The 22,865-nt window shown below is 37.1% G+C and overlaps 1 protein-coding gene across 5 annotated transcripts in view; it reads right to left on the bottom strand.

Annotated features, from left to right (window-relative positions):
• Cdkl4 (cyclin dependent kinase like 4) overlaps positions 1–20,110 on the bottom strand; it is a 51,864-nt gene extending 31,754 nt beyond the window's left edge. For 4 of the 5 annotated variants that reach the window (XM_047523595.1, XM_047523591.1, XM_047523594.1 and 1 more), the window contains exons 1-4: positions 19,527–19,643; positions 9,963–10,181; positions 7,122–7,243; positions 1,562–1,634 (exon numbers count right to left, since the gene is read on the bottom strand). In XM_047523595.1, the coding sequence (XP_047379551.1) occupies positions 1,562–1,634; positions 7,122–7,243; positions 9,963–10,130 (363 nt within the window). In that variant the 5' untranslated portion in view covers positions 10,131–10,181; positions 19,527–19,643. Of the gene's footprint in view, positions 1–1,561; positions 1,635–7,121; positions 7,244–9,962; positions 10,182–19,526; positions 19,644–19,971 lie in introns of those variants that run through there. The other variant, XM_047523592.1, reaches the window with a different exon arrangement.
• Positions 20,111–22,865: the final 2,755 nt, after the last annotated feature.

Here is a 22,865-nt window from a genome sequence, read left to right as displayed (position 1 = left end):
CTGCTGCATATTCAGCATCATCTTTATGAAAAATTTGAAGGCACAATTTGCATCATGAAAAACAGGTTTCTGTATGTTGTGAACATATCCCTCTATACCAATAGACTTTTGATTGATTCTAATGAAAAACTTCACTTTCTTAAAACTAAAGAAAGCTTCCTTAAGTATTGACATTTAGTTCCATGATCTTGTATTTTCTTTTTCAGCAAGCCTAGTCTATGGTAAGACATTCTGCTGGCATCAAAACTGACCATATGGTGCCTTAGCACTCTCTTTGTCTAGGCATCAACTCAAAAGGTCTAGAGATATCTTCTAAAAGCTATCATTCTAGCACAGGATCCAATGTGAGTAAGCACCCACTGGCCTGAGACAGGAAAATTGAGCATTTAAGAGAACAATGACTACAAAGGATTGGAAACATCAAATTTATAAAAATCCATGTTTATAATGATGCCTACAACCTCTCCCTGGAAGCCTGTCATTGTCCATAGTTGGAGCTTGCTAAGGCACTTATTCATCACTTTAAATATTGACACAGAAAGGAAATCATCACATATCCATTTTGCTGTATTTTACAACAGCAAGAGTACATGAGGGTAAGTTATTTTTCATAAATTCCAATGATAATGCAGAAGGAACAGTAGAATTGGAAAATTAACATCTCTTAATCTTAATGAAATACTGGATATGGGCAACAATCATCACTGGATGCTAAAACCATCAGGTAAAATGGTTGGCAGGGAAAGTGTCAGGGGAGTGGATCAAACTCATGCCTCCTGAGCCTATTAATCAGTATCACATTATCAGGGGCAGACAATAGCCACTACAGGCCTCCTGACCATGCAATAAGAAGTGTACCATGCCACAAGTGTAATATTCTTGTCTAAAAATACAGAACCCAAACATGACAAGGCTCTAGATAAAAATACCAAGACAGGGTGGAAGAACAAATTAAATTATATGTAGAAGACAGGTGGTCAAAATTATTTCTATAACATAGCAGTAACTAAAGTGTGGTTCCTGTACCCGCTGGTTTGGTATCATCTGGGAAAATGTTAGAAGTGCGCATTCTTAGGCCCTACCACAGCTCTCTAGGTGATTCTGATGCCTGCTCAAGTTTGAGAACTATGGTTTTAAAAAATTAATGGCCTGGAAAATTAAATTTACAACAAAGGTAGGGGAAGGGGAACAGCTGATAGAAGACTTAAGAGACATAAAAAAAGCAAAATTGAGTGCCATGGTGGATGACGCTGCTGACACCCTGAAAAATTATTTTAACCTAATTTAAAAACAATCATGGGAATAATCAGTATTGTAGTAAAATGAAACATGAAGTTTATACAAACTTTTAATTTATGAGAAATTAGTAAGATGATTCTTAGAGAAATTGGAAAAGGGCTATGAATAATGAATCTCTTTTCCTCATATCTGTAACTTTCATTTGTTTTGCTTTTCTGGTTCTTTCCCTCCATCTTTAGATTTTCAAATAGATCCCTGAGCTGTTTAGAAGAAAAGAGTCATCATGAAGATATTAACCGATATATTAGAAAATGTTACTTACATTATGTTTATGACAGAAATTCAGAGCTTGAAGTGTTTGCCATAAGACACTTTTGATGACTCCATCAGCAACACTGGGGGAAAGAATTAAAAAGGAAATGAGAATGTCAGGCAAGTGGTTCCAGGAGCAAGGGCTGGGAACAAAAGCAGAACGGATAATTTTCTTTTCTAGTTTGAAATTTTTGCATCTGTCAAATGATACATGCTTATCATGAAAACGTGTAATTCTAATCTTGCTACCTCAAAATAGTCACTGTAACTTAGGGTGTCTGACTTTCGCTGGGCTTACTTTTTTTTGGTACTGGGAATTGAACCCAGGGGTGCTTTAACCACTGAGCCACATCCCCAGCCCCTCCTTTTTAAGAATTTTTATTTGTTGATGGACCTTTATTTTATTCATTTATTTATATGTGGTGCTGAAAATCGAACCCAGTGACTCACACGTGTGAGGCATGTGCTCTACCACTGAGCCACAACCCCAGCACTTCCTTGTCATTTTTTATCTTCAGACAGGTTCTTGCTAAGTTGTTTAGGGCCTTGCTAAATTGCTGAGGCTGGCCTCAAATATGTGATCCTCCTGCCTCAGTCTCCTGAGTGGCTGGGATTACAGGTGTGTGCCACTACACTCGGCCTCCATTTACTTTTTTTTTTTTTAATTTTTTTCCTTTTTTTTTTTTTCCATTTACTTTTTAAGTAAATGCATTCAAATGGTTCAAAAACTTTAAAGTATATCCATGAAGTCTCCTCTCTGACATCTGCCTAATTATCCATTTATCCTCTGCAATTCCATTGCCTGGCTTCTTTCAGAAATGAGGTACAAATACTACAAATACTGACATGCACACCCATTTTATTGGCTGAAGAGGACTCATTTTATGTATAATAATATACTTATTCCCCATTGATGAGCAGTTAGGTTGAGCCAATTTTTATTTCTAGAAGCACTTCAATAAGCATCTGTAATCATCCATTTTGTTGCAGTTGTACAATTATCTTCTGAAAGTAAAGTCTAAAAACTGGATTTCTAGAACCAATTGTAGGCACATGAGAACTTCAGGCAGACCTGACACCTGGCTTTGCAGGGAAAAAAGTAAACTTGGAAGAGGGACTTTTAATTCACTCATTTGGTGATACACACTCAAGCACATGCTGAATTCACTGTGTAATGGCTGAGCATCTGGTAAGCAGGGTGGTTTACAGTCAGAGAGGCCAGAGAGTGGAGATCCCAGAAGAATGGGAGGCTGCAGCTTCTTGTCCCTGGCAGAGTCATCAAAGCTCTGTGTAGAAAACACTGGAATATATCATGGGCAGGCATAATTTCCATGGGGGGCCTGGGAATCTGGGAATCTGTATTCTGTCTGGGAGCATTCAACTTCATGTAACCATCTCTACAAATTATAGCAATTGCATTCACTTTAACTTTTCTGTTGGTGTCTTTCCATGACTCACATCACTGTCCTGTGATGATGCCTTCACATTTATACACTGCCAAGCTACCCTCTCTAAGGAAGGTTATACCCATTTAAACTCCCACCAAACATCTGTGCACACAAGTCCCCACTGCCTCCTTGTCTTGCCAACATTGGATTTTGCCAATGTTATGTTTGCCAATCTGTGGTTAAAATAAAGATATTTCATTATGGTTTTATTTTGCCTTTCATTAATTTTTAGTGATGAATAATTTTCATATTATTGGATACTATAGTTCTTCTTTTGTGTACTTCCATTTCATGGCCTTCATTGCTTTTTGGACTGGTCTGTTTACTCTTTTCTTATTCATTTACAAAGACTCAGTGTATATCAGTCTGTTATATATGCAGCACATATTTTTCTCAGTGTGTTATTTGTCTTTAAACCTTGTTGATGTAGATGGGGTTGTTGTTTGCATATTTAAAAAAATCTGAAACACAAGGGTTTCAAAAGAAAATGGTCTACTGTAAGGATTTTTCTAAATTAAAAAAATTCATAATTATATAATACTTCAAACACCTCTATCACTCAGACTTAATATTTCATCATATTTGGATATTTAAATAATACATTTAGGTCACTTTTTAAAAGCTGAATTTATGCAGCTGTAGCTGTTTTTATAAGATCGAGACAGCCTATGTGTACCTCAGTTCCAGCACTAATGACAAGATGCCTTCACATGAGCCTGAAGTATGTTCAGAGAAACCTATGTGGGAAGGTGTTTTTCTCAGAACAGTTTCCTTATCTTGGATCATAATTATGGTGGCATGCCCTTGACTCCAGTTCTCCTAATTGTTATTCTGAAAGGACTGAATTCTCAGTATTAAATCCTTTGCCACTTGAAAAGGCTACTGCCATTTCCTTCAGCAAATTCTGATATAACTTTACCCTTCTCCTCACTTGACCTATGGCTAAACCTGAAGCAATATTATTTAAATATTTTACAGGAGGTAGAAAGAAGAGCATAGCCATTTTGAGTCCTATGAGAGCCTGCCAGAGTTCAAATCCCAGCTGTGCACCTCCTAGCTTTAGAACCTTGGGCAAATTATATAAGCTTCCATGTTCTTCCTATGTAAAAGCGAAGTAACATTCCGTAAGTGAAGTGAGAAATCTGTCTTCTAAATGTCTGGGCTTAAACACTCACATGGGCTCAGGAGATGAGGATCTGAGAAAAGATGAGGCCAATAAGTGAGACTAAGATTCCTGCATGAAGACAAAGGAGGTCCCAGAGTACAGAAGAGGTGGTGAGGTGAGGAAGCACTGGGAGGCAGGCCAGGCAAGAGGCCAGCTTGGCTGGCACGTGAGTGAAGATGCTGCAAGGCCTCTAGAGTTTGGTAAGGAAGTTGGATTTTACTCTAAATTCAAAGCCACTGAAAGGAATCAAGCAAGAAAGAAGTACAGTATGGCGAATGGATTTCCAGGGGTGAAGTGGATGCAGGGAGATTAATCAGGAGGCTAATTCAGTAACCCAGGTGAGATCTGGTGACTTACATTAACAGTGGTAGAGAGGAAGACAAATGGATTTCCATTTGGGGGGAGGGACTGGTAAAGGTAACACATGGCCTTATCCATGTAGGAATGGAATGCTAGGTAGGATCTAAGAGAATACACATGCAGGGAACCTGGGAAATAAGGCAGGAAGCTGTTACAACCCTGATTTCTAGAGTCAATAATGTGGAATCAAGCATGAAGTGATGTGATAGGGAAGTCCTGAGCTGTTGCCATGGCAGGATGTTTATAGGCTTCTCCCTGGAAGTGCCACAGTGTTCAGTTAGCTCAGATTCCAAGGTAGACCCCATCACTGGCAAAGCAACATCTCTAGGAAATAACAACTATGTGCAAATGCCACTGTTCTTTCAGAGAAGACAGGTATCAAAGAGAGTTCAAGTTCACAGAGCTCAGCTCAGAAAGGGCACTGCAATACTATTCAGCATGCACAGCAGGTTTATTTTTTGTTTTTTTGTTTTTTGTTTTTGGTACTGGGGATTGAATTCAGGGGTACTCGACTACAGAGCCATATCCCAGCCTCTCTATCTTGTATTTTATTTAGAGACAGGGTCTCACTGAGTTGCCTAGAGCCTGGCTTTGAACTCTCAACCCTCCTTCCTCAGTCTCCCAAGCCGCTGGGATTATAGGCGTACACCACCATGCCCGGCTGCTACACAGTGTTTTTCAATGTTTTGGAGTGAAATAAAACCTTCAGTAGAAATCAGTGGATTCAATGTTTAAAAATTATACTTTGGGTGAGTGTGAAAACAAATACTAAAAGCAATAGTGAAGGCCTTCAAGAGAAAACGAGACCTCACAGTTCAAGACCAAGTGAGTATATGAAGACATTGGGAATTCAGCCTGCACAGCCCAGAGACCGCTCACTCAGCCACTTGGTGGAGATCTAATGCCCACCTCAGAACTCACTGCATTTGTTTTAGTTTGTTATAAAATTTTTTAAACTTGGCTTCATTATCATTACCGCAGATGAACTGGGTTCTCAGTAAACTCTGGCTCTCCTGGAACAAATGCCAGTCTTGTTATTAGGGGCCCACCAGGCTTTTAATAATTTCACTTTTATTAACCTCCCCAACTTTATCTCCTACCACATCCCCACAAATATTGCAGTTCAGCCCTGTTAATTTCTGCTATTCCCTGAACATGCCAGGCTTGTTACCAGCTCCAACAAAAGTGAACTGTGAATGAACTCATCATTTTAACTGTTTTATAATTTTATTTCAAAGAATATACAGGCATTCATTAGAATATTGAGAAAATTCAAAATGAATTTCAATTATACTTAACATTCTACTCTGTTAACTCATTTTTTTTTTTCTTTTTTGTGGTGCTGGGGATTGAACCCAGGGTCTAGTGCTTGCAAGGCAAGCACTCTACCAACTGAGCTATATGCCCAGCCCTAAAATAGTTTGGGATTTGACCTAACTTCTTTAAGTTTCAAAAAAAATCCCATTGGAATTCTGATTAGTATTTGTTTAGTAAACAGATGAATTGGGGAGGCGATACTTTTAAAATAATATTTTTATCTAGAAACTTATGTTCATTTAAATAAAATTCCTTATGTACCTTAAAGGATTTTGTAGTTTCCTCTATGTAGAGTTTAAGCAAATCTTTTTATCTTTATTCCTAAGCTTTCTGTCACTGCTAACATTTGAATGGGATTCTTCTCCACCAGATTTTCTAAAGTGGTGATTAATATGAAACTGTTAATTTTTGAGTGTGGAATCTGTAGTGGTAGAGGGATTCTATAATGAATTCCATTAGTTTTAATAACTCTTTCGGTGACTCTCTTAGATTCTCTAACAATAATAGTATGTCAATAGTGAAAGTCTTATCTCATTTCTAAAAGTAATATTTAGTTGTCTTATTGCATCTCATTGACTACAGTTCTCATAATGTTACATTATAGTCATAACAACCAACCTTCTTGTTTGGTTTCTCAATTTAATGGACATTCCTTTGGTGTTTTTTTTTTTTTTTTTCTTCTTTTTTAAAAATATTTTTTAGTTGTTGATGGACCTTTTATTTTATTTATTTATTTATATGTGATGATGAGACTCAAACCCACACAGTCTAGGCAAGCACTCTACCACTGAGCCACAACCCCAGTCCTCTTTGGTATTTTGCTATTGAATGTAAAATCTGCTGTTTGAAGAGCATTTTTTTTTGTATGTGTGTGTGTAAAAAAAGCATTTTTAATCCTAGTTGCTAAGGTTTTAATTTTTTTTAATAGTCGAAAGTGTTGAATTTGTCAACATTTCACATTTTTGAATTTTATCAGTCACATGTATTTTTATTCTTTAACTTACTAGTGAATTATATGAATAGATTTCATAATATTGATCCATGGTTCACTTGCTAAATGTCTCAAAATGCATTGCGATTTATATTTACAGATTGTCTTCCTACTTTTATTTCCTCTAGGTTGCTATCTGATTGCCCTTTGAGCATATCCTAACTGAGATTGGACAGGGGTAGCCAGGTGCATTTGTGTAGATGGGGTAATAGTGGCTGGGATTTGAAATTGCCATAATTAATTCCATATAGAATGAAACATGCCCATATTCAGTTTCTAGAGTACTTACCCATTTGGGTTTCTTTCCAGCTCATTTAAAAGTGTATGATCACAGTATTCAAAAACTAAATGCATTTTCCTTTTTCTCCTGAACACCTCAATGAGGTTCACAAGGTTTGGGTGTTTTAATTGCTGCAAAAGAATTGAAATACAAAGTTTAGTTTCTCTCCAGGCCCCTTTCAAATTTAAGAACACAAAGCCTTTCTTATTATTTTTGCATGCATCTCTTGTGCAAAATTTTATTATAGATTCTCACAAGAGAAACTGCTCTTAGAATAACATAAACTCAAAGTAGGAAGAAATTCAGAATTTGTCTAATGTACCTGTAATTGATGGTAAATAAATTATTTGAGTCCTTCTAGTGATAGCAAATAAAGTATATAAGTTAAAATATAAGCACTAAAATAAAAAATACTTTGTGCATTTTATGGAAACTCTAAATGTCTAAGTTATAAAATAACCTGAACAAACAATTGAGGAAATGGAATTACTGAGTAAAAGACTATAAAAATCACCAGTGTTACTTAGTTTACACTTTGCCATGGGTTTAATGTAAATGTCAGCTGGATTTAAACTCTGTCTGGATTCTAGTGTTGGCTCTCAGCAATACTGGATCCCCAATATTAAATCTGATTAAATTGCCTGTTTTAGGAGTTTCCAACTAGTCTATGTTTTAAATTCATGAAATTTCCAGCAATTCCTTGATTCTGTTCTTCACTCTTATGCTTAGAAGTTTTGTGTTAATTTTATTCCCAGACTGAACCATTTCACAAGGCAATCTATGTTTAGTATTGTACATCAAAGGAAAAAGGATGATGAAGTTAGAAAATCCATCACTAGAGTGACTATAAAACTTATCCACTCCAATGCAACAAGGAGAAGCCAGCACTGTCCCAGGTAAACCAGCACATATAATCACCTGCCCATAACTAGGATGACCATATAATTTAGCATTCATACTAGGACATTTTTGAAAGGAGACATTAATGGGACAGGACGTTGGGACAAAAACCATAAACCAGGACTGTCCTATATAAACCAGGATATACAATCTCTTCTATTTATAATTTATCTTCCTTGTCATTTTCCCAGTATAGTAGACAAAACAACTTTCCAAACCCTATAGCATTTACCCAGAAAGAAATATAAAGAGAACAAGATATTTTGCTTATAGTAGAAGCTAAGTTAATATTTTGCAGGCCTAGTAGAGAGTCCTAGGTACACCTTACATACATGCCTCTGTGTCAGTGTCTATAAGCACGGCTTCACTGCCTAAAAGAGCAAAAGGTCAGAGTGGTGGAGGCAGGCCTTGCAGATAAGCTAGCTGATTTGTGTTGCAGTAAAACCATGGTACAGAAGTGAAGCAGTTTCCCTGACAGGCAAGCAAGGGGTTCCCAGATGACATAGCTTGATGCAATGTTCAAGTTTAACCTGGTCAAATCTTTTGTCTCTGGGTAGGTCAGCAATTTATAGATCCTTTGCAAAGGAAGTTAATGACCCTGACAAACAGTGATTTGCCCAAAGTAAAACAGATAGAAATGAGGACAAGGAAAATAAAATTTAAATACCAGAAGTAAGGGATGAAAGTAAGGTCCATTTACCACAGAAGGAATGTGTTCAAAGTACGCCTGGGTGCAACATACTAGAAGCAGGAAAATGTACATTCTGAGAGCCAACACTAGAGACCAAGCTGAGATGAAATCTGGCTACCTTTTGCCTTAATGCACATACTCAAACTGGGGCACTTGTGACTCAGAAGGTACCAGCTGAGCATTAACCTTATTTGAAGACTTGAGAGGAGGAGGGAGTAAAGTATTATTTTTATTAGAAAACAACACTGCCTGGTTCAGACCCACCCTGCAGACTGGCCCAGAACTGGGTGCCAGACCTGACTGGCTCACCACTGCCCTCTGCTGGCTAAGAGGTAAGAGTGACCCTTTTTTTTTGTCATGGTCACATTGAAAACTGTGTATCAATTATGTTTTAAACAAACACTGGAAATATTTGTTGGGGAAACCTGCTGCAAATGATATTTGGAAGAATGGATAATGTAATTATTATCTCCCCTTTACAAACTGGTTTCTGTTTTTGTTTTTCTAAAAACAAAGACACACTTGAAAAGTTAAGGCTAGCTGTTCTTGAAATCACAGGGTCTTGTTATTTAATGTATAACCACTGGTCTTGTTACAAATGCCCACCAGCCAGCAGCCTCTCCGCTGTCCGGCAGCTCATTAGAAAGGCAATCTCAGGCCCCCTCCTGGATCTCTGTCCCCCATTTCAACAAGATCCTTAAGGGATTCTTCCTACATAACAGAAGCACCGCTCCAGGACTTCTAGTTCCCAAGATGGAAGATTTTTAGGATAGAAAAAATATTTGCACTGAAAACTTGTGAATCTTACATGTCAAATTCTATCAAGAGTAAAAATGATGTAAAGTGCGTGTACTGCTGGGGGTGACATTCAGTACACCTAAGAACCTGGGCAATGCTGATGCCTAAGGGGCACTAGTGCAGTCCTGCAGGTCCCTCTGCACCAGGAGGTGCTCTTTTAGTGCCTGGTTTGTTGGGAAAGTATTTGGGGTGAGGGGCAGGAGTAATACTAGGATGGGGAGTCTCAGGCAGTGTCGTTATTTACCCACTAGAATGGAAATACTTCAATATTTTAATCATCTACAGCTGTGTTAATCTGTATCGGATAAACACCAGAGGGGTTAAAGTTCAAAGTGATGATCTAGTTATTTCCTAAAGTTGCTGATACAAAGGAATTTGAGTCCAATGGAAAATAAATATTATTAAATTTTTAGCATACATATTTCGCCTAATGCCATGATAGTATGACAGAGTTAACCTACCTTCAACATGCGAATTTCTCTTAGTGCTATTTTTTTAACCACAGGATCATCTTCAGATTCCACAAATTTTTTAATAGCTACTACTTGTCCAGAGGATTTGTTTCTGCATTTGAAGACAACTCCATAAGACCCTTCTCCAATCTTAGCTAATTTTTCATACTTTTCCATTATAGTCAAAGTGACTTATTGTATTGATGGAATTGCAGTAAAATGTTGCACCTGGAAAATAAGATTGACTCACCTTAATTAGGCTATAAAGGACAACATTCCTACAGTGACAAAAACAAAGGATGCCAAAGATTTCCACTGATCAATTTTAAATCCTTTTAAAAATACTTGAAGGTTGTTTTGTATATGTGCAGGTAAAGAGTACCTGGATGTTGCTTTATTAGTTAGTTTAGTTCTGCACAATTCTTCCAGTGATCACAAAGATTTCATGAATTATTTCTGATAATGGGTCAGTTAAATTACACAAATTTGTGGGAAGGAAACTTGTTCAGCTTATTGTTTTTATTATCTTCAAGAAAATGATTAAGATATAATGCTGTAAAATCCAGCTGAAGGAACATTTCATACTCTTGAATATGGTGTTTACCTTTTCCCTCCTAACTTACATCAATGCCTTAATTACTAGGAAGAGACATGGTACAAAGTGCTAGACTTCCCCCTGGTGGAGAGAAAGAAAGAGACAACATGGGCTGCTGAGCAAAGCAGCTTTAGAAAAGAACAAAATCTTTCCAGGGCATCCATCATTTATTGCTCTCAGCTTTTACATGAATGGGGGACTAATTCTTAGTCCCCAAAGAAAATAATGATATCACACAAAAAAGGAGGTAGATTAATTCTTTCTGAGCGCTTTTGTATCCACAGTGATTTCTAGAGAAAAACTGTGCTTAATTTTTCTATCCTACATCACCCATTCGTGATTGTTTGTGACAGAATTAAACATTAAATGACAAATAAAGCCAGCATCATTAAATAAATTAGCCCAGGAATGAAAAATATAAAAAGTTTAATGAATCTGAAAAATCTCACCCATTTATCTTGCCATATCTTCTTAATACAATCTAATAGTAATTATTAGTATAATAGCACTTAAAAAGCATTGTTTTATTTACATATAATTTGCACAAACATTCTGCAAAGTGGCTGTTATTTTATCCATCTGTGCAGATGAGAAAATGAAGCAGAGAAAAGAGTACAGAATTAGAGCCCAGTCAGGCTTTAAAGATCACAATTTGAATCACAACATACACTGCCTCTCAGTTCCTTCACCAAAATGTAGAATTTGAAGAACCATCTTACCTAGGACTTGGTATTACTGTCATGTACAAGAACTAAACACCTGTAAAATTTCTCATGTTTCAAATAAATATGTATTTTAAAAAAATTCACTGATAACTGTCTTTTCCATCCACAGATTATCTCAATGGGGAAAAAAATCAATCATCTATTCTCAATTGCTACCATGAAAATAAACAATAGGGAAAAGTGTTTAGGTAAATGATTACTAACATAGGTTTTTTTTGAAAAGTGAATTCTAGTCCCTTATGAAAGGAGAAAATTCAAGTGAATACGCACAGAAGAAACTAAGGGGAAATCTATCACAAATTAGGTTCTGAAAACTTATACTGTATTTTTACTTAGGTATTATTATATTAAAGGTATTTAGTTAAAAATATGCATGCATTTGCCTTTGTTTGCTCTAGTAATAGGTGGTTGGAAAGAGAAGAGGAGAAACTACAAATTTGCTTTAGAAAGTTACTGGTTATTGATACAGAACTTCATAAATTTATGACTTTAACCTATTTGATAAGCACAATACTTGCTCATGGAATATGAGCAAACTGTGAATATGACATGAAGTTTAATTATGTAGCTTGAGTGTAGCAATCTTCTCTTTCTCTCCCCCTTTCTCTTTCTTTCTTTTTAAAATTTGTGGTAATGGGCTACACTGAGCTACATCCTAAGTCCTCTTAATTTTTTATTTTAAAACAGGGTCTTCCTGAGTTGCTGAAGTTGGTTTTGAATTGATGATTATTCCTGGGTAGCTGGGATTATAGGTATGCCAGCTGCTTGGCTTATTTATTTTCTTATTTTCTTATTTCCCTCTCAGTAGCTATTTGATCTATTTATCTATTCTTCTCCTTTTTTTCCCAACAGGTGTGATAATGACTGATTCCTCAGTCTAATTAGATCTTTGGTCATATTAACGAAACTGCTATTTACAATAAAATAAAGATGCAGAAAATAATACGTCACCTGGTAACCTCTCAATATTATCTACTTTATAAAGCCTTTACATATTTATGGAAGATGAGTTTAATATGTAAGCAAGAGTTAGACATTAGTTAGGCAGGAATTCCACAAAGTAATTTATGGTTCTAATTCCAGCTTACCAGGACTCTGAGGTTTTATTTTAAAAATTTTTTTATTTACTGGTTTTTTTTTTTTTTTTTTTTTGGGGGGGGGGGGGCAGAGGGGAAGAAGTACCAGGAATTGAACTCAGGGCACTCGACCACTGAGCCACATCCCCAGCCCTATTTTGTATTTTATTTAGAGACAGGGTCTCACTGAGTTGCTTAGCGCCTCCCTGTTGCTGAGTCTGGTTTTGAACTCGAGATCCTACTGCCCTAGCCTCCTGAGCTACTGGGATTACAGGCATGTGCCTGAATAGAAGGACATGCAACTCGTTCCCTCATGTCTAATATATTAGCTCCAATGTTCAGTCTTTCGGTTTTTCAAATGACCAAATCAAAGAGAGAAGAGACTGAAGATGATCAGAGGCTCAGAGACCTGTGGGACAAAAATCAATAGTGCCAGTATCTATGTAGTAAGAGTCCCAGAGAGAGAGATATTTAGGGGCTAACAAAAAAAAAAAAAAAAAAAAAAAATTCAAAGAAACAACTTAACTTTGTTAAGTCAAAACTTAACAAATGTAATGATACTATTAATCTACATATTTGAAAAGTCAATAAATTCCAAATAGAATAAAAACAAAAAGATTCATACCCTGACACAACATAGACAAACTGCTGAAACCAGAGAATATCTTGAAAACAGCAAAATTGAATCATTCACATATAAAGGAACAACAATATGCTTAATAACTGACCCTCATCAAAAAAAATAGGAAAAAAGTAAATAAAAATTGGTTCTTTGAAAAGATCAATAAATTGATGAATCTTTAGATAGGCTGAGCCAAAAAAAAAAGTTCGTCAAAATTAGGAAAATTAGGATCCCTTAGAGAATTTAAAAAAATTAAGAGTATATTATGAACAACTTTATGCAGCTAAATTAGTCAAGATGGTTGGACAAATGCCTAGAAAGACACAAAATACCAAGCTGGACTCAAGAAAAAAACAGAAAATCTGAGAAACCTATAGCAAGTAAAAAAAACTAAATAAGTAATTAAAAAAACCTATCCACAAAAAAAGCCCAGAATCAGATGGTTTTACAGATGAATCCTATCTATATAGCTGAAATCACCCTGATACGAAGTCAGAAAAAAACCCCACAATATTGCAGATCATCATTCTCATGAATATAAACTCAACAAAATAATTATCAAACCACATTCAGAAACATATAAAAAGAATTTTATATGATGGTTATATGGAATTTATCTCAAAAATGCAAGGTTGGTTTAATATCTGAAAATCAATGTAAAACATCATGCGAGTAGAATAAAAAGCAAAATTACATGATCATCTCAGTAGACAAAAAGAATAGTGTTTGAAAAAACCCAACACTCAGTCACAATAAATATTTCAACAAAGTAGGAGTACAAGGGAACTTCTTCAAGGGCATTAATAAAAAGCTTACAGTTAACATCAAGTTTAATGGGGCAAGACTAAATGTTTTACTCCTAAGATTGAGAAAAAGATGATTGCTTTCATCATTCTATCCAGCTCTGTATTTTAAGTTCTTACCTGTACAATAAGGCAATAACAGAAATTAAAAACATACAGATTGGAAATGAAAATTTGTAAATGTCATGATACTGTAGGTAGAAAATACTAATTAATCTACAAAAAATTATAACTAATGAGCAAGTTCACAACATGACAGGATGCAAAATCAGTATATAACAATAAACTATTTCTATCTACTGGCAACAATTAAGAAGACAATTCTGTCCATGATAACATAAAAAAAACTTTAGAAACAAATTTAACAAGTGATGTGTAAGACTTGTACACCAAAAATATTAAAACATTACTGAGAGAAATTAAAGCTCCAAATAAAAAGAGAAACATGCCATGTTCATGGATTAGAAAATTCAACTGAATGTGAGTTCTCTATAAAGAACATTCAATCTTTATGAAAATCCCCATAGGGCTGGGGTTGTACCTCAGTGGTACAGCACCACATAAAAATAAATAAATAAGTTATAAAAATATAAAAACTTAAAAAAATAGGCTCTTTTAAAAATGGAAATTGACAAATGAATCTAAATTTATATGGGAATGCACAGGATCCTGAAGAGTCAAAATAACTTTGGAAAGAAAAATAATTTGGAAGAGCTATATTACCTGACTTCAAACTTTTTAAAGTTATGATAAATCAAGAGATGTGATATAGGCTTAAAAGCAGAAATATATGTCAGTGGAAAATAACAGTGAGTCAAGCAATGAACTCTTTTATTTATTGTTGCTTTAGACCACTTTATGCTGCTATAATAGAATACCCAAGACTGGGTAATTTACCAATGAACAGAAATTTGTTGGCTTACAATTTTGGATGGTGGGAAGTCCAAGATCAAGGCACCAGCATCTGGTGAGGGCCTGGATGCTGTGTCAAATACATGGCAGGAGGTGAGAAGGTGAGAGCAAGAGGGGCTGAACTCACCCTTTTATAATGGCATCAATCCATTGGCACCTTCGTGACATAATTACTTCCTAAAGGTCTTACCTCAATAGCACCACAATAGTAATTTTATTTCAACATGAGTTTGGAGGGGACAAAATACTCAGATCATAGCAATGGTCAGTTGTCATTGCTGTCACCTTCTTGTCCTTCTCCTCCTCCTCCTCTTTTTTTTTTTTTTTTTTTTTTTTTTTTTTACTGTACCAGGGATTGAATCCAGGACCTCATGGGTGCTGGCAAGTACTCTATCACTAGGCTAAATTACCAGCTTCGATATGCCAAAAATAACAAGTAGATAACAGACAAAAGGTAAAAGCTAAAATTATATAACTTCTACAAAAAAATGGAAGAAAAATCTTTGTGACCTTCATTTAGGCTAAGATTTCTTAGATTAGTCATCAAAAACATAATCAAAAAGAAAAAAAAATTGATAAAATGGAATTAGTCAAATTTAAAATCTTTCACTTCTCAGAAATTGCTCCATTAAGAAAATGAAAATATAAGCCATAGATGGAAGAAAAATGTTAGCAAATCATATATATGATAAAGATTTTTATCCAGATTTTATAAGGCACACTTAGGAAGTCAAACAACCCAATTTAGAAATGGACAAAATGTATGAACAGACATTTTACCAAAGTAGATACATAAATATCTAATAAGCACACAAAAGGATTCTATTAGTCATTACGGTAATACCAACTGAAATCAGATACCACTATAATCCACTAGAAAGGCTAAAATCAAAAGAATAATAAATTCAAGTGTTGATAAGATATGTAGAAATCAGAGCATCACACATTATTGGTGGGAATGTAAAGTGGCACAGTTTCACTGTAAAAAAGAGTCTGGGTGTATTACAAGTTTAACAAATATAAACAGTAATTCCACTTCTATATATCCAAGGAAAATTACAATCTTGTCTACACAAAGAAACATGTTCATAGTACTATTATTCACATGAACATCACACTGAAAACAATCTATCATTTGATGAATGCATAAACAAATGTGGACAATCCATGCAATTAAATACTCTTCAGTAATATAAAGGAATAAACTGTTCATTCTATAATGTGGACAATTTTTTTTTTAAAAAAAGGGAAAACAAAAATAAAATTCTAGAACATAATGCTAAGCAAAAGAAACCAAACACAAAAAAGTACATATTGTATGATTCCATGTCAAGAAAAGGCAAATGTGTCACTGAGAAGATTGTAACCTCTTTCTGTTATTTCTTTATTTCTTAATTTATTTTGGTACTAAGGATTGAACCTAGGGGTGCTTTTAACCACTGCACCACCCAGCCCTTTTTTATATTTTATTTAGAGTTGCTAAGTGACTTGCTAAGTTGCTGAGGCTGGCTTTGAACTTAAATCCTCCTGCCTCAGGCTCCCAAACCACTGGGATTACAGGTGTCTCCCACTGCACCTGGCTCTTTGTGTTATTTTTGACAAAAAATGCAAAACCTGAATCAAATTATGATAAAGGATTTATATCCAGATTTATAGAGCACTTACAACTCAACAGGATGTCAAACAACCCAATTTAGAAATGGATAATGTCTGTTTAGTAGACATAGAGAGATTGAAGGACATTCTACATATAAGTGGCCTGTCCTCTTAAAAAAAAGGTCAAAGTCATGAAGACAAAGATTTTTCTAAATTAAACAAAAAAAGAGAGACTAAAATGGAAAGAACTGTGAGATCATTTATTATTGGATTCTGGAATAGGGGAAATAATTATAAAGAATAATACTTCTTTATCATTGGTCTGCCTGTCTATTTTGGTGCCAATACTTGATAAGTGGAGAATGATATATAATGGGAGTGGGGATGTGGGGAGTGAGAGAATCAATGGGGTAGAAGAAAATGGGGGGGGATGAAAAATGGTTGAATGAGACAGACAACATTACCCATGTACATGTATGATTACATGAATGGTGTAATATAAAGCTGCTCCCCCCACCCTTTCCACTGCAGTCATTTCCCCACCTCCCAACCTCTTCTTGTCAGTCTGTGAACATCCTAGCTAGCTATTGGTTCATCAGTCAGCTTGCAAGTATCCTTCTCCGTTATTGGTCCCATTAGCCCAGTGGAATTCGACTGCTTAAGGATAGCTCCCCACCATTTTCCCTCTCACATTCATGCTTTCTCTTTCCTCCTGGCTTTTCACTCTCTCTTGCACCTGCTCTCTCTCTTTTCCTCTCATTTTCTCTCCTACCCTGCAGGGAGACACTCTGCTTAATAAACCCTCTTACATGAGTTCCTGTGAATGGAGTGGTTTCTGGGTTCTTACAAATGGTATGAATCTATATCATCTACAACCACAGAAACGAAATAATGTACCCCATTTGTGTACAATGAGTCAAAAATGCAGTCTGTAAAAAAAAAATTTAAAAAAATAATTAAAAAAAGAATAACACTTCTTCAAAAGACTGAGAGATGAATTTCAATGAAACTAAAAAAAATAATACAGGGATAATTGGCAGAAGTACTATCTGTAGATTAGATGTTAAATTTCTTGATTTTTGGTAATTTGTACTGTGATTATGTAAAAAAAAAAGTCCTAATTCTTAGGAAATAAATGCTAAAGTACTTAATAGTAAAGAGACATGACATCTGCAACTTAGTCTCAAATGGTACAGAAAAATTAATGTACACATATATTCAGAAGGAAGAAAGTGAATGAGAGAGAGAAAGGAAATAAAACAAATGAAGCAAAAAAAGTAAACAATTAATGAGCTTAGATATATGGGAGTTCACGTACTATTTTTTTGTTAAGTTTGAAACTATTATATCACAAAGCCTATTTTAAACTATCCAACATCTTTACAGCTACTTCTATTACAACAAAAACATCTTTCCCCACATCAATATGCTCCAGCATCAACCCTCCTCAAAAATGTCTTCTGGCCTCTAAGGTCACAGAATAAAGTTCAAATTGTGGTATGATATTTACAGTCCTTTCCACCCTGGCCCCAATTTACCTTTCCAGCAATGCCTCCCAGATTCTTCCTCAAACACTTTCAGGTCTCTAAGTCTCTTCTTATATCACTGCCTGGAATGTGTGACCCTGAAATCCTGTTCATCTTATACAGTCTAACTTTCCTGCGTAGCCTTCTGCCAAAGTCAGGCTCTTTCTCTGCACATCTTACTTCCCCTACTCGGTTTTAAAACTTTATGTACCACCTTGTTCTTGCGCTGTCAGCCCATTGGCACATGGTAGTCTTCTCTTAAAGTCCCAGCATTGTTTTATTTGCTAATCTTCCCACTGAATATACAAAATGACTTTCTGTTTTAAGCAAAGGCAGTAAGTGCATTCTGATTATTAATACAATACTTGAGCAGGAAATCAAGATTAAATGGTGACACAGATATTAGCAGGATATAGATACAACTGGTAGAAAACATTTTTCATAGTTACCAGTGACCTTCAACTGAAGCTGTACAGAGCCTCCTGACTTCAACATTTACCAAGTAATGAAGTTCTCTGTACCAAGGCAAAGACAGGTATGGACATGGAACCACTAGTGATTATAAAGATAAACAGAGCTACAAGCAGGTAGATAAACAGACACTTGAATGGATCATTAAATTCTTTAGAAATTTCCCTTAAAGATCTGCAAAACGAAGTACACACACACAAAAAAAGAAAACACTTGGAGGTCCATTTATTCCCACGATTGTATAAAAGACCAAGCCCTGAGGACTTAAATAAGCCTAAAGTAAACTCCAAGAGAAGTGGAGTAGGAAAAGAGTGGGGGAAAAATATTAATCTCCCAATTTAAAAGATTCCAGGAAATTCAACAGAGGCTTTAAGAGTGATAGGGGAAAGGAGAGCTTTTAAAGGTCAGGCGAGACCAGTTAGGGATTCTACAAGCTGAAGTCACAACCTGCTATGTTGTTTCCAATGAAACCAAAGTGTATTTATATTTAAGATGCTTATTAGGAAAATGGGTTATCGAATCATTCTTGTCTGTCTTAAAAACATAATACCAAAAGCCAGTTGTGATGGCAGACGCCTGTAATCCCAGCGGTTTAGGAGGCTGAAGAAGGAGGATCTCGAGGCCCTAAGCAACGTGGTGAGATACTGTCTCTAAAGAAAAAAAAAAAAAAAAAAAAGAAAAGAAAAGAAAAGAAAAGAAAAACTTAAAGAGGGTTGGGGATGTGGCTGAGCGGTTGAGCACTCTTGTGTTCAATTCACAGTATAAAAAAATAATTCAGTAAACAACACCGAGTCACTGCATTTCAAAAGAACCCAAACACGCAGGTATAAAGTTGTCTTGGTGACAATACAATGGGACTAATTACAATCATCCTCAGAAAACTAGCGGACCACAGAACTGACACAATTGAGGTAAGAGTTTGAGCGCGCCGGGGTCGGTCTCGGCCTTCCTCGAGGGACGCCTCTCCGTGGGGGCGGCCGCCGGGCCTCCGCCACCCGGCCCTTCGCGCGCGTTCCCGCAGCCCCGGCCCGCCGGCCACACGTCCCCGGCCCAGGGATCCGCACCGAGCCGGTCGTGCGACGGCCGGGAGTCACCTGTCGCTTCCGCCCCTTCGCTGGTCTTTCTGGGGCCGGGAGGGGAAGGCAGCCCGCTCCTCTTCCCGGTTCCCTCACCCGGGAGCCTCCACCCAGACCCCACCTCTTTCTCCGTCCACCCGGGTCCCCCCAGACGCCCGAATTGGCACTTACGGCGCCGTCTGGGCGCCGGCCACGCAGTCGCCGGGGCAGCCGGGGCCAGGGCAGGTCGCTCGGAGCAGGCCGCCGGCGGCGCAGCAATTCCCAGCGAGCCGAGCCGCGGCGGCGTCGCCCGGGCAACCGCGACGCTCAGGCCGCGCGGGGCGGACGGCTTCCGGTCCGGGTCCCCCGGCGCCCGCGGCCGGGCCACCCTCTCCGAGTCGCGGTGGGTAACCTCGGGGCCCGCGCCGTCATGGCGAGGGCGCAGCGACCGATAGGGAGCAGCTCCGCAAACGTTTCAGAACTTCTAACACCGCGATCGTGCTCAGTCCTGTCCCTTCCCAAAGCATCAAGAGCCCCCAGATTAGGCACGTCGGTGAATGTTGACTATCCCGCTTTCCTGCGGGGCAGACCCCGGGTTTGCAAGTCTCTGCCAGGAGTCTTTACTCTTTGGTCTTACCTTATTGTGGAAAGAGCTTTCCAGCAAACTTCCCAAGGCTTTCGAGACAAGCAGCTGTTCATTAGCTGTGGTTCATTAATGGCATTTTCATAATTCAGCGAGCACAGTTCTAGTATCTGACTCTGGGGCCGAATCAGAGTAGGGCACCGGTTTGTCACCCAGAGAGGAAAGAAGTCAAGCAAACAAATAACATGACGACGAATGCTATGTGGGGACAAACGCATTAACCTTGGGAAAGAGAATTGTCAAAGCTTACCCATTTGTTTAAAAACTACCTTAAAAAAGAAACTATGTTAATGAGCTCACGTGTACTTTAAACATCAGTAAAATGCTTCTCCTCCCCCATCACGGCCAGATTTAGGATGTCAAACTTCCCTTCTATACTCAAATCTCTATTTTTAGGAACTGTAACCCAGAAACAATAGTGTATCTTCTTCCTTCAGGACCTTCCACTAAATTCAAGTCTAGTCCCATCCACTCATTTCTGCATGGCTCCTACCCTCATCATATTATAAAAGAATTTCTCATCCTGAGGTACCATGTCTATAATCCCAGCGATTTAGGAAGCTGAGACAGGAGGATTCCAAGTTTGAGGTTAGCCTCAACAATTCAGGTCCTCAGCAACTTCTCAAGATCCTGTCTCAAAGTAAAAAACTAAAAAGGGCTGGGGATGTAACTCATAGGTAAAGTGCCCCTGGTCCAATCCCAGGACAAAACCAAAAACGAACAAAAACAACAACAAAACACCACCTTATGTAGGTGATTAATCATACTATATACAAACCCATTGGTACTTGTTCTCTACAAGTTTTGAAATGCTTGACTCCTCTTTACTTTGGTAATAAACTCTTCATTATCAGCTTTTTTGTTCTCCAGCTTCCTGCCTGAAACTCGAATCCAGGTGTCCCAAGCTCTGTTGCATTTAATGTCACTCTTCCCTAAACACGCAGTGTTTTTCCATGTCTAGGTTACAGCTTCCTACCTTCCCCACCCCCGCCCAGTACATGATAAACACTTCATCTATCCTCTACTGCTCTATACATCTTTCTGCAGAAAGGCTTTCCTTTTCCAAAACCAGAATTAGGCACAGCCTTTTGTTCCTCTGGTTTACTTCTATTTATTGCCATTAACCTTGATTTTCCAAGTGTGTCCTTGGATGAATTAATACTGGCTGGGAATTATGTCCTTTCCATCTTTTCTCCAGTGCTAGTCAACTGTAAATTATCATGTATTGTCTCACAAAAGTAAAAAGAAGTCTAGACCCCTGGCAATTTCTGTGCTTCAGTTTCTTATCTATAGCATGAATTCAATGGCTGGGGTTGTAGCTCAGTGGTATAGCGCTGGCCTAGCACGTGTGAAGCACTGGGTTTGATCCTCAGCACCACATTAAGTAAAATAAAGGTTTTGTGTCAATCTACAACTAAAAAAAATAGAAATTGAAAAAAAATGAATTCAACACCTGTAGTATTTACCTATTAGTTTTCTAAGCACATACTCTGACCTCTTCATCATTCACAGTGGAAACTGATATAACCCATCTGTCCTTTATTTTCTGATCTCTGCTAAAACCAGAGACACACAAGTTGAATGATGCCAATAAGCCCATAAATAATTGATCTATTTCTTCTCAAGATCAATATCTATACAAGTACCAAATGAGATGGGCAGTTTGAACTTCAATTGAAGAAATGTTTCCAAACATTTAAGTGAGTAGCTTTCTTTTATTTGAGTGTACTCTTAGGTGGAACCTAGACATTTGCATTTTTAACTGTCATTAAAGATAATTCTCTCTGATCAGTCAGAAATGCTAATTTCCACAAATGGTTCTCATGCTGGAGTATTAGGATAATTTGTATAACTTTTTAAAAGTTAAGGTTACTGGGCCTCACCCTCAAAGATAATCATTTCAGCAGTTATTTTTTAAAAGCTTGAGTAATTCACAGTTGTATACTTTTATCTTCTGAAAGTACTTTTAATTGACGTCAAGTTAAATGTGATGATTAACCTTTTTTGAGATATGACGACCTTTTATAGAAGTTATTATAGGTCTTGGAAACTAGAAAAAGATGGTCCAAAGGACCGACAACCTTGTCAATAAATACTAAGAACAGAATCTTCATTTCTTGAACATTTTCCCATGAACTTGATGTTACTCTAGTAAAAATGTTTTAAAATAGTCATTAATGCTAAGATTATTCATGTGCTTGGGGAAAGCAAGGCAATGTATGAATACAATTGTTACGATTATTACTACCTGTACAATTTTAGACATGGAAACTATTCTAAAGTAAATAATTCAAGGTCACAGTGATGGGTAGTGGTTTATGCAATAGAAACTGCTCCTCCTGACCACCCAATCCAGGGCTTCCCACTTCACCTCACCACCTCCCTTACCTCCAGAGTTGTATTTCTCAATACTCTCCCTTCCTCTCTAACCCAGCTTCAGCCAATTATTTTCTGTAAAGGGTCAGAGGGTAAAAATTTCAGGTTTTGTGGGTCACAAAGTTTCTTTGAAACCACTCAGCTCTAAAAAATGTAGCCAAATAGGTCAATGAATATGAGGTACTGTATTCCAACAAAGCTTTATTTACGAAACAGGTGAGGTGGCCGGATTGGGCTGAGGTCTGTTGTTTGCCTATCCCTGTATTCACCAAAACACTATGAATGTTTAATTGGCTTTTCGGATCAGAACTTTACAATTCTACAAAAGATGCCCTGTTTTCAAAATGGGATTATTATTGCTTTATAAAATTGGGATCACAGGTTAAATAAAAATCATGATTTGAGTGATCAGATTGGATATTTAAGAATTTAAGTGTAAAATGAAGTTCTTTCCCTTTAACATATTTTAGTGTTATTATCTATAAAGCCAGATGACAAGCTACTATACAACA

The sequence above is a fragment of the Sciurus carolinensis genome, chromosome 13 (genome assembly GCF_902686445.1).
Source record: "Sciurus carolinensis chromosome 13, mSciCar1.2, whole genome shotgun sequence".
Lineage (NCBI taxonomy): Eukaryota > Metazoa > Chordata > Mammalia > Rodentia > Sciuridae > Sciurus > Sciurus carolinensis.
Note: the sequence above shows the minus strand (reverse complement) of the source record. Positions and strands in the feature narration are given on the sequence as shown.